The sequence below is a fragment of the Carica papaya genome, chromosome 3, assembly GCF_054855325.1.
Source record: "Carica papaya isolate Zhongbai chromosome 3, ASM5485532v1, whole genome shotgun sequence".
Taxonomy (NCBI): domain Eukaryota; kingdom Viridiplantae; phylum Streptophyta; class Magnoliopsida; order Brassicales; family Caricaceae; genus Carica; species Carica papaya.
The window spans coordinates 1,697,691-1,715,716 of NC_142311.1; the positions used below are offsets into that span (position 1 = coordinate 1,697,691).

The window sequence follows — 18,026 nt, forward strand, 5'->3', positions numbered from 1 at the left end:
TTCCTATCATGGTATTAAAGTTCAATAAATAATAAAACGATGTTTCATGAATCAGTAGATATGTGAAATTGTTTAAGGTCGCTAATGGAGCCCGAGTCTGGTGTATTTGTCGGTCAGTTGTTGTTTGTTCTATTTTACAGTTTTAAATGCAGTATGATGCCTGATGTTCTCATTTCATAGTTTCGTGTGCATAAATCACTGTTTTATTGATTATGGGTTGAATGACTGAGAACCTGATGTTGTATATTGGCTTGTTTGTCATGAATTACTAGTTGCTTGTTTGTGTGTGATTTGATGATGCTGATTGAGGAAAAGGGGAATGAAAGGTTATGTAAATTGATAATTGTATAATGTGGTCAGCCTGACTAGATATCCTAGGAGATGGTGGACGGACCGGGTCCGTAGGGAACCCTACCGGGATTGTGGTCTCTCATACCGGACGGAGTATGGAGATCTTATGTGTTTTGACACCCATACCGGATGGGGTATGGAGATGGCCCGTTTCACCCTCATACTGGATGGGGTATTGAGGTTTATAGTTTTGGCGCCCATACCGGACGGGGTATGGGGATGGCCATGGAATCTGATTACAAGTGTTAAAGGTTCATGGGTAGCGGGACCCCTATGGATCCCCATGGATACTAGTAGGCTGGTAAATAAGGAAAAAAATATGTTGTGAAATGATTGAGATGCAAAAGGCGTGATAAGTATTATGTTATACAGTTCCTATGATTTCATGATGATGATAATGTTATTGATTTCGTATATTGTTTTTATGAATTTCACCTAGGTAAGTGGATAGTAAAGGTTTTTATGTTAATAAAAGAGTTTGTTGTAAACTATGCTCCATTGGTCCTTTTTGTGTTTTCTACCCACCTTTACCTCCGTGACGGTGAGATAGTGTGATGTCTTTACTGGGCTGGTGTAGCTCATTCCTTATTTAATCATTTCAGATTAGGAAGACATTGTTCCCGAGCCCGTTCCGCAGGAAGACGGCGAAGGGGACGCCTGAAGACTCCGTAGTCATATTTATAGCTTTTATTTTCGAGTTTCTCTTTTAGTTAGTTTGTTCTTTTATACTCTGAGCATGTTTTTGATTTTAGTGTAAGGGATGTTTAATCAAAATTTTTATTACGTTTCCGCATTTGACATTTTTAATACATATATTTCATTTCAAATTTCCGGAGCTGTTACATAATTATTGAAATTATTAATGCCGAGTATTCAATGATCAAGATTATGCAATGACAATGATCCAAGAGAGAAACAACGAACAACGAATTATTGAATTGAACAAAGATGGTGTCCCTGCAAGTCTGATCAGTCCGAGCAATAGCTCTGCAGCAATCTGGTCCGATAGAAATTTGACGGGTGAAGAAAGATGAAGAGATATGAAAGTAGCAAACGCTCTTTGCACCGAAAGAGAGCAAACAGTTAAAAAGCTCGGTTGGGATCCAGCACTGGAACGGAAGGAGGTAGTTGAGTTGATATGTAAGTCGGAGGAGAAGGTGGCCTCGTTCCCCCTCCCTGAGCTAGCGGAGGAAGAGGAAGCGATGGTGCGTTTCTGTCGCCGGAAGAAGGTGGAATAGTTTTATTTATTTTTTTCCTTTAAAATTATTGAAAAGTCTTTAATTTAATGGCTGTGAAATATATATGAAAATTTTAAATTAGAAATTAACTAAAATATTAAAAAAGATAATTAATTATCTTTTAATTAAAATTTGTTTGAAGTGTATTTTTATGCAAATAATAATTTTAAAGCAGAAATTTTCAAAAAATAATTTAAATTTTTGTATTTGAAATACTTCATTAATTTTACATAATATTCATTATATTATTGCAAAAATAATTAAAGCTATAATCCCGGTTTAAACTGAATAACAATCCGGTCGGCTAGGGAGAACCTGTGGTTTTATCTGAACCGGGAATTATTTTTAGTTTTATCAGAGAATAAACACACTAGGAAGATGACGAGGAGGCCATGTTAGGTATAGAATGTGGAGAAAGGAAATGGAAATTGAGGTTCCTCTCATGATCAAGTAGACGGAGATGGACGACTGTGTATATACTATTTCCGTTTCTATGGTTTACGTATTGTCTTTCCGTATATCTCTGTAACATCAGTTATCAAACTGAGTTTCTCTTGGGCGTATAATTTCTCACTGGTGATTTTGCAATCTATCTGGTTTTGGGGATTTACATAGCTATAATCCAATCTTTACGCAACACCTTTACCGTCTTTTACTGTTTTGAGAAAGAAAGAGAAGGGAGCATCCATGGATTCCCAGGTGATGGTGGCGCTTGCTCTCTCCCTTGTGGGTGGATTGAGTACCTCTCTCGGTTAGTAATTTGTAACCAAATTTCTCAAGAATTTTACTCTGTGACTTCAAGTAGCTTTTGCATTATGTGAATTTTTTTTTAAGTGCATCCTTCGACTGAAGTTTCACCCTTACCAGTGATGAAATTTGGTCGTTTCATTCAATCTTTTCGGTGATTATTCCGTTTTCGTTTTTAATTTAGTTTCACTAAATTGAATGTTGAATGTTTGTATTTCAAGAAGCTTTTGCAATCTAATTGACATGCTGAAATCCGCCAGGACTGCTCTTTCTTGGTGATGCAACTATGTTATTTCAATCGCTTTTCTTTGATTCTGGTCATTTCATTTGTACATTGGGTTTTCCCTAGTCTTGAATCTTGAAGGCCTTGTCCCATTGCTTGTCATATCGTCTGTGTATCTATGCGTACTTGTGCTGGCATGCATATGTATGTATGTGAGAGGAGAGGTGCATGTTGAAAATTTGTAGCTGTTTTGTACTCGTCGTCTTCCTTTTGTTATAAAGTGATAAGATGTTTAGTATCTCAATAGTTCGATTAAATTTGTTCATTATATACTTCTTCATAATCTAATGGGATTTTTCTCATTCATGAAATGGGATAGGTGCACTTTTTGTAGTTTTCAATAAGGCTCCCAATCTGAAGATGCTTGGACTTTTACAGGTAATGGTGATCAAATTGTGGTGCAATCAACTATTAGTTTAGATACAACAACTGTTCTTACCAACACTTACCTTTTCTTCTTTTCTGTACTTGTAGTTAATAATGGGATTTTGACGTTAATCTCATCTGAACCCATGGAGTATTCTTGCTTTCAGGGTTTTGCTGCAGGTTTGATGCTGAGCATATCATTCCTAGATTTAGCTCATAAGGCCATCAACTCGATTGGGTTCTTAAAAGGGAATCTTTGGGTTAGCTTTGGCCTCCAACTTTCATATGACTACGATTAGTAAATTTCATCACATGGCCTTGTGTTTCTTGGACGCTAATATCTAATTTCTTGGTGATGCAGTTTTTTGGAGGTGTTGTCTTATTTGCATTTGTTGCCACTTTTATCCCAGAACCAACAATCAATCCTGGCTCGGATGTGAATAAAAAGAAGGCCAGAATCCTCCATTCACTTCCTTAACGAATGTCCTTTGTAACCAATTTGTCCACTCAACGTTTCATTTTTTTCAAAACACTAAAAAGTTTGTGCTCTAATTGATAACAGAAAAATGGGGATCAAGATAGCAAGGATGTAATGAAAAAGCATCGTCGGCAAGTTTTATTTAGTGGAATAATTACAGCAATAGGTACAACTATCTTGTCATCACAACGAAATGCCAATGTGATATATGGCCAACAGGAGGAATCTTTATAATATAATTTCATTAATAAGGACCAACTTTGCACTTTTTTCATGCCCCAAAAAGGGCAACTCTTCTACTTATTACCGTTGTTGTGTTTGAGCAACAAGGTAGATTTGATTTTCTTGGATTCCTTTATCTTCCGTTCTTGGTTCTCTCCCTTCTCTCTCTTCTTCTGCTTTCCCTTCTATACGGATTTTATTTGTGCTCCATATCTTTTTTGTTAAACTAGCATTCTAGTCATCAAGTAAATTTATTTGGTCAACCTTATTTTTGTTGAGTGCAAAATTTTCATGTGTAGTGCTGCATACTTGGTGGCATAGAGATTGGTTGTGGATGTGATCTATTAATTTTTTTTAGTTCGTGTTCTTGACCACACACGAACTTGTTTCTATGTAGATGCTTTTTCTATATATAAAAACTATTAGAAGCTCATGTCAGTTGTGGAAAACTCCATTGCCCTTAACTTGGTTTTTCTTTTTATGATATATGAGTAATACTTGCATTAGCTTTCTCAAGCAAATTTTTTTCTGAGTTTTAGGCATAAGCTTACACAATTTTCCAGAGGGGATGGCAGTGTTCTTAGGATCAATTAAGGTAGGCCCAGCCTTCTTCCAGCTACATTTATTCCTTTTCATGTTATCATGCCAAATGATATATGGTTAATATAGGAAAGTTTTATCTTCACTCAACTAATTTTTGCAAGTGTGCAAAGTATTTGAGCTTTTGATTGATGCAATTATCTATGTTACATGTACCATTCATTTTACCCCGATATGTCAGTGTTAAATACATCTTTGCAAATATTGATTATTTATCTTGGAGTCTTCAAATGAAGGAAACATTTGCAAAAGTAGATGAACCTGACAATCAAATGCTGTATCTTTGGCTTGTATCTGTGTCAAGATAACATAAGCACTTATTTCACAGCATGATGAGTTTTAGATTTTTTCTTTTTTAAATAAGAGACTCAAAGATTCTTAAATGAGCTTTACTTGGTAGAACTCTCTGTTAGTTTAGTCGTTATGCAACTTTAGTCATTCGTGCTTCTACAAGCTTTCTTGGTTGTATGTTGTCCCTGTACTTCATTTTTGTGATTAATTGTAGATTGGCTCCTTTTCCCTTTTGGTTTGCTCCCTTTCACTTGGCTGCCCTATGCTCCGTTAAATGGCTCTTATCTGTACTCTCTTACTTATTCTGTTAAAGTGAGTTAATATGCAAAGGAAAGGTGAGTTAATATGCAAAGGAAAGGGCGTATTTGTTGACTTTAACTCCTCAAAAAATAAATATTGTAGGAAAAATAATTGAATTGCAATATTTTGACTTCCTGACATGAATTTTTCCAATCCAAATATTTTCCTACAAATTTTATTTTTGGGCCAGCGGACAATTTAGTTAAAAGGCAAAACCAGTGAGCCTCAATGGGCAAATAAAATCACTTTGCAAAGCAACAAGGTTCTAGAGCAAAACATCCTTGTGTTGGGGGGCACGGGGGGGTTGAGGGGGTGATAAGTTAATTGGAAGAAGTAATTTGCTCCTCTTTGATGTTTGTCTTCTTTTACTGATTTTTTCTCGGTAATTTAGTTTTATAAATAAGAATGTGGTTTATGCTGTTGAGGACCATAATTACTGATACTACTGTTTATGCTAATAAGATCTTTTGTCTTTTTTGCTCATTGCTTGTAGGGAGTTCGGGTTGGTCTTAATTTGGCCTTGGCCATTGCTTTACACAACATTCCAGAGGTACCAAATTCTCAAATGCCAAGAACTGCTCTTTCAAATTTCGAAGTGTTTTAGCTGTTATCTTGCGGGGACTGGTATTTTAGCACATTAAAAAGCTTCTTCCCAGTAAAAGAATCACAACTAAATTTTTCACAATCAATTAGGCATGCATCTTTAGGCTTACCCCTTTGTTAAGCTTTCAGTTGTATTATATTATTTCCATTAACAAAAGAGTGAAAAACAGTATAGGATAATTCAGCGCTTGAATGCAACTTTTCTCACTCTGAAATTACTTCTTTCTACTCTATTTTCTTTACCTGATCTTCAATGTTCAAGTGTACTTAATGCTTTATAAATTGTTTTATTTAGTACCAGCTATTCAGCTATCAAGGTTTTGGTTATTATTGCAATTCTCTTACTATTTCTAGCTGCCAGATATTTGCAATATGGTTATTACTTGAGAGATAACTAATGACAGAGAAGTCGGATTGCTTCCGAGTCCTAAACTTATTTGTATTATTGCATTTTTCTTGTTTTCATAAAATCAAGCTGACCCTGTGGATTAATGGTCATAGAACATGAGAAGTGTTCTATCCTTACTACTTTCTTTTCACTCTACAGGGTGTTGCTGTTGCACTTCCTGTATATTTTGCAACAGAAAGGTGAGATATAATTGCTTATTTTTTGATTGTTTAGCACTTTTTGTTGCACGGTACAAACATTTTACATTGAATAGAATTCTAGAATTGATTCTTCTCTTACATTTATCTTTTTTGTCAATGCATATATGAAGATACCAGTGAACAGTGCAGGATATTCAATATTGTTGCTGTTACTGGTTCAAATGATTCAGTCTAGTTGAAAGGAGCCATTATAGTTGTTTGTGCATGCCATAGAAGTTAGGGTCTGAAGATTGTTGGACAGAACCTTATTTATATCATTTCAATTTTCTTCCATATTTTTTATATTCAACATCATCATTATCACTACCAGTAGCACATCATTATTGGGAAATATTTTTAGATTTTTTGAAGTTAAAGTCAACAATATTGTAATTCTTTATATGATGATACAGTTACTGATTGGTTTTTGACATCTAACAGCAAGTGGCAGGCATTCAAATTGGCAACACTTTCTGGTTTTGCTGAGCCTCTTGGTGTAATTATTGTGGGTATGTTAGCTGTTATTTGTTGCAGGACTATAACAATGTTCTAGGAAAAAGAAATGGAAAACAAAAAATTCTCATCTGAATAAGAGAGATTGTGAATTAAAATGTTTGTTTTAACATTAAATAGGATATTTCCGAATCTCAATTAATTGACGGACTGTAAGGCATAAAAGAACTGCAACAGCCATTTCATACTCACATGCAAGCACAGCTGTTTATTTATTTATTTGTTTGAAAATTTTGGCCCTTTTCTTCAATCAGTGGTGTTTGAATGGTTGGTTTTCGGGGGCAATGCGGAATAATGGAAAATCTCTAACATATCTTTCTTTTTATAATACAGCCTATCTATTTCCAAGCAGCTTGAGTCCAGAAATTCTTGAGGGCTTGCTGGGATCAGGTTCACAATTCATTGATTCTCAAACATCTTAAATAATTGAAGAAAATTGATGTCTGTCATTGCTAGGATCATCTTATGGCTTATTTATTGTGAGTTAGTCTAATATATTTGCAGTTGGTGGAGTAATGGCTTTCCTGACCTTGCATGAAATGCTGCCGTTAGCATTTGATTATGCAGGGCAGAAGCAAGCTGTTAAAGCTGTGTTCTTTGGGATGGCTTTCATGTCTGCAAGGTAAAAGAAAATCTCATATTGATTTTTTTGTTTCAGAAACAAGAAAAAGCTTGGTTTATGTTTGACTTGCATATCCATAACTGGATTTATTACAAGCCAAATCTTCTCTGTGGGTGGGAGGAAGCAGCGAAAATATTTGCATATTTTTCAGTGTAAATGATGATGAAAAACGCAATGTGTTGAGGAAGCGACAAGGAAATATTTGACTGTCATAGTGGCAATACAAAACTTACCCGGGCCAATATTTTATTCGACTTCAATAATGAGCCATAAAAGACAAAGGAAATACTAGTAGAAGTTACCTAGTGCATATGTATATATATATGGTATATCTTTTGTTTCAATGAATTTCTATGAGAAATTTTTTGATCTTTGCATCTATTTTTCTTGGTGTACACTTGTTCATTGCATTCCTGATATAATGCAAGATTTAGTTAGATTTGGATATATCAGGCTATTATCTCCTTTCCCCTGCACACAGATACATTCCGCTCATATATTTCTTGCTCTTTTTGCAGCCTATATTTTCTTGAAATCAGCTTACCTGAAGATATGAGCATGTAGTTGTCACTTGGCCAGTCAATTACAACAAATATTGTATATGTCATTTGTTGGTAAGTGGAAGATTTATGTTAATGATTAGTTGTTTCATACTGATCTTCAGCCAATACCATGAGGAGTAGCTGTCTTTGAAGGATAATTCTTACCTCTTATGCTTCTTAACTCAATCACTTGGAATTCGAAAACGGGAGGGGTTGCTGGTGGGGCTGGGGAAAGAGATAACAAATCTTGTAATTTTCAGTAAACTACTGGTAACTCATGGTTACAGACTCTAATGCTAAGTACATTCATAACAAAACATGATACTTGTTTTGGAAACATTGGATTGATTAGTAAAGAAAGCAAAAGTTATCGATGAAACTATCGAATGGAAAATGTGGGTTTATGATTGTGAAAGAACTTTTCAAGTTAAAAAAAATATTGCTTTCCTCTACTATATTCCATTAATCAATTTTCAATCTGTTGATTTCTTTTTTTTTTTCTTCTTTTATATGTATATACATGATTTGCTTATGAGATAATTAATTTGGCTTTGCCCTGCTCTTTTACATGCTTGCTCATTCCAGATGCTACCAATTTCAACATTTTATACTTATTTTTGTGTATCTGTGTAATTCTTTTCTGAGTGATCTGGTAAATGTACCCTATACCTACCTAGACCTTGAAAGCTCAAAGTGAGTGAGTATGATTGTAGGTTGTTGGACATGAATGTCTTCAGAGAAAGTACCAAAGTAAGAAACAACAAATCCCATCAAGAGATTCATGGGATTAAAGCTGTCCAGTCCTCTCTCTTCTTCATGGTTTTTGGAAAAAAAGAAAAGTGAATAGCTTTTGATTGGATTTATATCAAAGCTGAAGGAGAGAAGAGGCCCAGATGATGATATATTCTTTTATAGAGAGTACTTAAAGAGATTTTCACAGTACTCTGTACTCATAAAAGCAAAAGGAGTAGATGTAAAAAAAAGCAGCCATGAGAGAAAGGGCAAAAGGGCTTCTTTTATGGCTTTATTGGAATAGAAAGAACAAAAGAAATTAACTTTTTTTTTTTTTTTTTTCTCTTTGACTGTAAATACACTTAAATTAATTAAATAATGTAAGTTCACAATTAGTTCAATTAGGAGAAAGTATAAATTTTATATAACAACAAAATAATTCAACTTATGGAAATTAAACTAGCATGAAATTGAGGTACGGATACAAGTTCTTCTCTTCTAAATTAGATAGATTCGTATCGTTAATAAATTCTTTCTAAATTGACTATTTATTTTTCTAATAGAGGTGTTTCAGAAATATTTGCAACCGAATAAATATTAATTGACATAATATTATTAATTTTTTTTAAAAAAATTTTAGTATGACAAGATGATCATAAGTTTATTAGTTAAGATGATATTAGAATTTTAATCTTTGTTTTGTAGTCCATAATTAGTTTCTCTTTATATATACATTTATTATATACCTCATAATTGAGTTTGGTCCATGTGTAAAATCAAGTATTAACGTATAGAATAAGTATCGGATTAAATTAGTATTATTTTTTTTATAGACGAAAGTTCTTTTGAGAAAAAAAAAAAAAAAGATTGAATCAATTTTATAATTTTACAAAATCAAAATTAAATTTCAACATAATAAATATTAAGCATGTATTTTTTCTTAATATTTTTGGCCTAATAAACTTACATATGAAGAGAGTATAGAATATGAGGCAGATGATATCATTTTGATTCCATTACAAATTAAAATTCTGTGGGTAAGCCGAAGGCTTTCTTCACTTTGTTCTGTTATTTTCTTTCTCCTTCAACGAATATATGTATATATATATATATATATACACACATAGAGACATACCCATCTCTACTTATTCTCCTCTCTGTAATTATTTCTGCCTTATTTCATTCTCAAAAAGTAGATTTTATACATATATGTGCCAAGATATCATGTATATGAACATACCTTTTCCTTTCTCTCTGCAACTTTTCTTTAATTCCCTTTTCCTCTTTCCATTATAGCCATGGATTCTCTTTGAGAAAAGAAGAAAGTGATTTCATTTACCAAATCACAAGATTCTCCACCATATTGTAAAACTACTGCTCGAAAGTTTTCTGCAACTTAACATATAACTAATGGAGTTTGCTAAGAGTGTGAAATAAATGTATACAGGCTGCGTACAAATTAAAATTTTTTTATATTTGTTTCTTAGTAATTGAAATCTCGAATCCTGATTGTTTTATTTTGGTTAATAATTTAATTTTATGCAAATATAAATAATTAATTTGTTTATTTCCTATTAATTATTCATTACCCATCAAAGAACAAAACTGGAATCAAGACAAATCTGTCAATATGATGTCGAGAATATTTAAGTATGTGTGTATGGTTAATTTCATGAGGGGTGAAGTGGGAACAGATCGGTGACTTTCACCCTCTTGAAGACAAACTTGTCCTTGTCTGAATCTGAATATGTATATATATATATATATAGATGTGTGTGTGTGTATAAAGGAGAAGAACAAACCTATATGTAAACATGAGATCAGAATTCTCGGTCCCCTCTTCAATAATGTCCTACATATATATAATGTTAAAGTATATAATATACATACATTTTGTATTTGGTCTGAATGGGACTAGACAGGATGTATGTATATATTTAGATTTTTCTTTTTCTTTTTTGAACATTAGAAGACAAAACAGCAAAAACTAAGATGACTTGAAATCTAATAGACGTAATACATATACACACATATATATATATATTCTTATATAAAGGAGGATTGGTTTGTCATTGACTCTCATTGCTGCAGCTCATAAGCTCACCACACTTCCAAACATGGTGTAATGAAGAAGATGCTGTTAGTTGTAGAGAGAAAAACAATACAAGGATCCATCAAAAGGAATGATGGATGATGGGTCGATGTGGGACTGGGGAGAGTGAGTAGACACATCACTGAAAATAACAAAGACAACAAGAAAAGAATCAATCTTTTATTATTAATTATTAATTATTAATTATTATTATTCACTTCTGAGCTACCTTTTCACTGTTATGTTAAATCTATTCTCTTTGCACAGCAGAAAACACTATATATTAACTATCACTTACACAGCTGCTGGCTGCCACGCGTGGACCAGGCCACACTAGCCAGTTGAATCCAGAGACCCACATGTATATATATGTATATATATGTTTGTACAGTGTATATATATGTGGGTATGTATGTATAGATGCTAGAGAGAGAGAGAGAGAGAGAGGGGTGGAGGTAATTGGGGTATTGTTGGACAGCTACTGGAGCTACCCAGCAGCTTCTATATACACTCTCTGAATATTTACAAGCTTGAAATGACATTTCATGGTGACCCCTTTGACTCAGTCTCTCCCACAATTCTCATCAATCCTGCCACCAAAATCCCATTTCCTTCCCAACTTTTTGTCTGCCGTCAACCATCCATAATCCTATATTTATATCTATATATATGTGTGTATATATATACATACGCAGAGACAAACAGAAATCTTAAGATCTTGTTTTCCAAAACGATCTTAATTAAAAGATATACAGCCACATGTACAGTAAGAGAAATTCTCTTCTTACAACATACATATATATATATATATACACATACATACATAACTGGGTTATAATCAGTTGAATTAAAGCTATTAAAGTTCTAAAAATTAGCTGGCTTTGAGGTATACTGTTCATAATTTTTGTAATTTAATTGACTATCATAATGTTTCAGATAATATTTCCACAAAATAATATAAATTACTGCAATTTATATTTTTTAAACAAAATTCATTATATATATATATATATGATGGTATTTTAATTTTTTAATTCTCTCCGGACTAGCTAATCAGTAATCTAAATATTTAAAATAATTCATTACAATCATCATATACATGAATATTGTAGTAGTATATGTTCTGTCCAATGGTAAAAAAACACTCGATCTCCATCACTAACCAAGTGGAATTAATGGCATCATGTATTACACATGCCTGTATATAATACAGTAAACAAAGGCACAAAAAGCTGATCTTGCGTGTATATATATATATATATATATATATATGTATGTATATACATGTACATCCATCATAGTAGTACGTAGTTGTTGATCTGTTTATCCATGTAATGGTAGACCCCCCAAAATTACAAAAGGAATTATTTGATGAAAAAAAAAGTTGACACCATCAACCCCACATGCCTTATAAATTTCGTCCTTGCCATCCATTCAATATCATCTTATATATATATATATATACCCATGCAACTAGTTCCTTGTACACTTTCATCTCATCTTCTTACCTATTATACATCATATATTACATACAATTATTATCATCCCTTTTTCTACATTTCTTTATTTATATTTTACTGTAAAAAGACAGTTTATTTGTCAAAATGGCATAAGGGTAAGGCTGGCTCTGCAAATATGTATGTAGATATACACACACACACACACACACATATATATATATATATATATTTGTTGCAAGAATCAAATTGAGCAGGATGGTGGGTGCGTATGTTTCATTTGAATATTTGCTTAAAATAAGATAGGGAATGTCTCATATTTACATAAAAATATTATAGGTAGAATCAAGACCCAACATCAATCTGACAAAGGATATGACCACTGATTTAATTCTGTTAACTTTGTCTAAGCTTATTAATTTACTTTTTAGGAGAAATATATAATCATTAAGTCAGGTTGGACATACATTATCAATATGATTATATTCATCACTATTATAATGTTTTGAACTCATATATTAAAATAGATAGGAATGTATTTTCAAATATGTATATATATTTTATTCTTTCCTCCTAGCTGATTGCTTTCCGCAGAACAAGAAAACAAAAAAAATAGAGAAGAAAGAAAAAACCAAGAAGATCTTGAAGAGAATCTATATATATATATATATATATATACCATCCATATGGCTAGCTCCATATGTGTGTGTGTGTGTGTGTGTATAGAGAGAGAGAGAGAGATGAAATCAAAGCGAAGAAAACACAGATCAACTGGGTTATCAGCAGGGTCTGCAAATTAATACACTATTAAGAAACCTAACTTATATAATAATGAAGTGAAGAAGCAAAAAGAAGAAGAAAGGAAAAAAGAAAAAGAAAAAGAACATGGCTTTCATGATCAAGCAGTAGTGTATATATATATATATATATCTATATCTAGTTGTCATGAGCCATGAAAGTGAGGCAATTAGGGAAACTAAACGTTTAATTTGTGTACCAGATGTTTTCACTGATCAATACTGCATGTCTCATTATCTTGCTCAATCTCAGAAGCTGGGTCATCTTCTTCCTGATGACCAAAACAGTGGATGCCATGAGCAGCATGGCCATTTCCAAAAGCCTTGATATGATCCTTAAGCGACCTCTTATGCTTAAAATCAGAACCGCAAATGCAGTACCAAAGCTTCCCACAATTCTTCTCGTGCGTTCTCCAATCACCTCTCACCGCAAAATTCTTGCCGCATTTTCTGCACATGAAAGGCTTAATCCCGTGCTTTCTCTTGTAATGTGTTTGCAGAGTTCTGAAATCTTTCAGCGGCTTCGCCCGCGGATGATCGATGTTGTTCCGGCAACCCGGCGCACAGCAGTAACATGGCAATCTTAGCATCGCTGTTGGTTGTGTTCCTCGCAACGATTCTGGCCCTTTTCTGTACTGTGATCCATGTCCCCACATATGCATCTGTAATTAGGTCATACAAAAATACTAATCATATTAGTAACGAGAAAACAGCATAACTGGAACTATAATTTGAGGAAGGAACAAATTCTATGTACATACACATATAAGCAAGATTAATGCAGTTAGTTTGAATCTGATTGATGAAAATTTCACTTGTGTTTGGTTTGATTTGCATGCTTTATAATAATGACATGCTTTAGTTTTTCTTAATTTTCAGTAATTCTAAATGGGTACTGATGATCAACCATTTAAAGCTTTTGACTGGGGAGAAACGATCACCATTAGTCTGGTTGTGTATGGAAGCTTTTGACAGGAATTTTAGATTTTCTAGATCAAGAACCATTAAGCAAGTGGATGAACCCAACTTATATGTATATGTACGTATATGCGCTTCATATAGATAAAAAGGAATTACTTCTTTTCTTCCCTAATAAGATGGTGATATATATATATATATGTATGTATGCATGTATATGTGTCTGTTATATATGTATGTCGTCTCTGTCTATGACCTGTAAAACAAAGAAAAGGAGACAAAGTGGAAGGTTGAATAAAGAACACTTCTAAAGAGCAAAATTGATGAGCTTTATGAGCACTATACACACATTTTACTCATCAAATACAACATAAATATACATTATATATATATATATATTTTCATGGAAGAAGCAGGAAATTGACCATGCTATAAGTTCATGTTTTATTGTTGTGCAGGTTGAGTATTCAGGTTGAGAGAAAATTTGACTTATGATGAATTTGATCAGAGCCCCTGGGGGTCAGTTTCATACAGCTGCAATTAATGTTTTTACAACACAAACTTCAAGATACAAAAAGCATAAGATTTGTGATGTTCAATCACATAAAGATCAGAGAGAGATCATATGGATCTTATTTGTAGTTGGACTGACCAGCAGGTACTAAAGACTTTATTTATTATTATTCATCATGAGATTTTTAAAATCCCAAAACCCAGCTGAGATCATGCAAAAAGAAAGTAGATTATATCTATATAAATTGTAGAGGGAAATCACAAATATTTGAAAGTGCCAAAAGGAAAATAAAAAAGAGAAAGATATGCGAAATAAAGTTGGAATAAAGATAAAAAAAGATTAAAAAAAAAAACCCTAAGGACCCTCTACCTCCAATTTCTGTCTTTCTTATAGAAAGAAAAGTGGAAGTTTGAAATCAAGCAAGGAAAGGAATGTGCATTATTACAGAGGATATATAAAGAACATGGGGGTTTATTTATATATATATTTCCATTCAATAGTTTCCTGTATAAATTAAAAGGGAAAAAAGAAGAAGAGAAAGGATAAAAGAGGAAAAGGAAAAGCTTTTCACAGATCAATACACTACTATATACATACATAAATATAATATATATAATATATATATACCTGCATGTTGTTGTATCTGTTGAAGGTCTTGAAGCAAAGAGGACAAGAGAACTGGGTAGGACCGATCAGAATCTGGGTAGGCGTAGGGATCCAATACTGACCCTTGTTGAGTTTTCCTGGCAAAAACCCAGAAGAATTTGAAGAAGCTGCAACAGTACTAACTTGATCTTGGTCTTGATCTTCATCTTTCTCCGTGATCTCTGTAGAGGAAAACCCTGAAATCAAATCAGGACTGGGGAGCCCTAAATGCAGAGCAACTGTAACACTCTCATGATCACCGTCATCAATATCTACAGAAGCAGCCGCACTGTCTTCTTTATCCTTGCTTATATTCTTGTAGTCGTCGACTTCCATGGTAGAGGAGGAGAACTCCTGTTCGTGATCGTGCCTTACTGGGCTGGAACTGAGAAGAGGAAGGGCTTCCAAGAGAGGAGGAGAAGGAGGTGATATTGAGGAGGACGATGGTATGTGACAGTAGTGATGAGTTATACTACTGTTGATGTTAGCTGATAAGATATTATTGCAGGGATGATAAGGAGCAGTGAAGTTGAAGGAAGGAGGATTTGAGGAAGAGAAATGGTGGTGTAGAGAATTGAGGTTAAAGGTCCATCCATGGAAGTAATTGGAGTAGGGATATTGATCAGACATGAGGGAAAGGAAGAGGGGAGGAACAGTAGTGTGTTTGGCTAGATGGGAAAATTATGAGAGAGAGAGAGAGAGAGAAAGGGAAATAAAGGTGATGATGAGGGAAAAGGGAAGAAGAAGAATAAGTGGAAGGAGATGACTGAACAAAATCACCAAAATGAAAAAAGAGAAAGTATATAAGATGGGGGGAGGGTGAGGATGAAGAAGATGAAGTAAAGAGAGTAAAAAGGGAGAGACAAGATATCACTTGTGAGGTGTGACTAAACAATACATAAATCAATATGCCAAAGCAATCCAGGGGTGGTGGGACAGATACACACACGCATATATATATTTATATATGATGTATACATCCATATATAGAGAGAGAAAGGGAGAGGGAGAAGAAATACTAGAGAAAAAAGTAGGAGAGAAGAGAGAGAGAAGGAGGTGATGATCTTGGGACTTGAAAGAACAAGTAACTCATTGAACAGTGTGTGAAAAGATTAGATCAAGATTCAAGAAAACCCAAAAAATAAAAATAAAAATTTACACAACGTAAGAATCATATAAATTACAAATCAATTAATAAAGGTTGATACAATTTTTGTTCTGGGTCATGTACATTATTTAAAAAGGTCATGACTTAATCTTTTTCTTTTTTTTTTTCTCCTTAAAAAAGAATTTGCATGAGAACTTAATTAATTAATTACAAAAAGTGTGAAAGACAAAGTATGTAATCAGGGTTGGAGGTTTGTCTGAGTCGCATTCACACAGAGAAGATCTGAAGAAGAAGAAGAAGAAGAAGCAGAAGAAGAAGAATAAGATGGAAGATGATTCTTGGGAAGCAAATAGTTTGATTTGAAGGCAGCAAGCAGTTGCTTTGGTGGGCGGGCCCTGGTCGGCCTCGCTCCGTACCGGCTGCCAAACTGTCCCCCCCAAATCCTCTTTCTAATTTTTACCTCCCAATTCCAACAATTTCTTTTACTTCATTTTTTTATCCTTCACATAATTTTTCACCATTTATATTCTGAAAACTATATATATTACCAAATATTAAAGAAAAATTAATCCCAACTAGAAAAAGATTTGGATATTTCTACCAGTCGTGAATAGTACATACATACATATACACACACACATATATATATATATACACGTAGAAGAAAACAAATTTTATAAATATGTAACAAGAAAATGGTAAGAATTTCCTGCCAGCTTTGACGCATGTATGGCTATAGGATTTGGTTTCAATAATTTTCTCTAGTACTATGACTCAGCACAGAGTACATACCACTATGAGTGTAATTAGGAGGTTCGTTAATACTGCTCCAGTTTTAGTTATCTGCTTAATTACTTACGATTTCTGGCTAATTTTTTTTGCCCTTTTTGGAAATATTGTTATCTTTAAGAATGAACAGAAAGCATACTCTTTCATAAATTATCAAAGATTTTACTCTTATCTTATATATTAATTTTTATAAATTTGACTGCGGTAACTTTTTTTTTTTCTTATCCCTATATTGAGTTTGACAATCTGTAAAAGAAAAAGTGAAAAAACAATTAATTAGAGAGGGGAAAAGTACATGGAAACATAAAGAAACCCAGAAAGATTGATGCAACTGGTGGTAAGGATCATGGTTACCCACATCACTTTCTACTGGTACACACACACATATATATATATATAGACAATTAGTGCGTACACCTATATATATAAATGCTAGCTATCAACAAAAGAAACAAGCAAGGACGACAAGAGGAAAGAACCAGAGAGAAAGAAAGAGATCCATAGCATGGATTTAGGAGCACTCACATGGAAATTCCTTTATATTATGTGTGTTTATATATTCGTGTGTGTGTATACATATATATTTGCGTGGGCAAGAGCAGAGCGACACATTAATTTTTAATGGAAAATAACGACTTATAGAGATATGTAATTTGTCGATAATACATTAAATTTGAAGATAATATATTAAATACATGTGTACGATGTGGTAAATAGTCAGCACATGCATGCATGGGATTAAACTTTTCAGCGAAAGGATTACATGCATAATTACATTTTATGAATCTTTAAACGAGGAATGTGAGTGTGAAGTCCCTTTCATATTCATTATAAGTAATCAACATATACATATACATATACATATACATATATTATGATATACATAATACACCTATTTATTATAATATATAGTGATGTTTCCAAGAGAGCACGAGGGTGTAATACTGGAATTTCAATTTTTTTTTTTTTTTGTTTTGTTTTGGATATTCTCCATGTTAATGTCTTGATAAGAGATTAGCAAACATTTGCCTCTATCTACGACAAACCCATTGCATTAATATTTAGTTCTTGTTTCTTCCTTAATTAATTTTCAAATGCATATTTTAAATTATAATTTTTTTTAGAGATCAAAATATCTAATATATATATATATATACATATATATAGAGAGATATATATAGCTTACATTTACTTTGGATTGCTACCATGCGGTATTATGTAAACCTAAAT

General features: G+C 33.3%; 2 protein-coding genes across 5 annotated transcripts; one reads left to right on the top strand and one right to left on the bottom strand.

Annotated features, from left to right (window-relative positions):
• Nucleotides 1–1,947: 1,947 nt before the first annotated feature.
• Nucleotides 1,948–8,123, top strand: LOC110811826 (ZIP metal ion transporter family). 4 transcript variants are annotated; one of them, XM_088214970.1, is made up of 12 exons: nucleotides 1,950–2,340; nucleotides 2,939–2,997; nucleotides 3,153–3,245; nucleotides 3,347–3,436; nucleotides 3,548–3,629; nucleotides 4,225–4,280; nucleotides 5,370–5,426; nucleotides 6,027–6,067; nucleotides 6,509–6,576; nucleotides 6,914–6,970; nucleotides 7,085–7,202; nucleotides 7,721–8,123. In XM_088214970.1, the coding sequence occupies exons 1-12, from the start codon at nucleotides 2,277–2,279 to the stop codon at nucleotides 7,764–7,766; spliced, it is 831 nt and encodes a 276-aa protein (XP_088071096.1). In that variant the 5' UTR covers nucleotides 1,950–2,276; the 3' UTR covers nucleotides 7,767–8,123. The 4 variants fall into 4 exon arrangements, with proteins under 4 accessions (XP_088071098.1, XP_088071100.1, XP_088071096.1 ...); XM_088214972.1 differs by lacking the exons at nucleotides 7,085–7,202; nucleotides 7,721–8,123 and adding an exon at nucleotides 7,239–7,651 and having other exon boundaries at nucleotides 1,948–2,340; XM_088214974.1 differs by lacking the exon at nucleotides 2,939–2,997 and having other exon boundaries at nucleotides 1,949–2,340.
• Nucleotides 8,124–12,773: 4,650 nt separating this feature from the next.
• On the bottom strand, nucleotides 12,774–15,926 carry LOC110811863 (zinc finger protein WIP5-like). Its single transcript, XM_022038466.2, has 2 exons — nucleotides 14,882–15,926; nucleotides 12,774–13,484 (listed from the first exon to the last, which is right to left on the bottom strand). Exons 1-2 carry the CDS (start codon nucleotides 15,527–15,529, stop codon nucleotides 13,032–13,034), a joined length of 1,101 nt encoding a protein of 366 aa, XP_021894158.1. The 5' UTR covers nucleotides 15,530–15,926; the 3' UTR covers nucleotides 12,774–13,031.
• Between the last annotated feature and the right edge of the window lie 2,100 nt (nucleotides 15,927–18,026).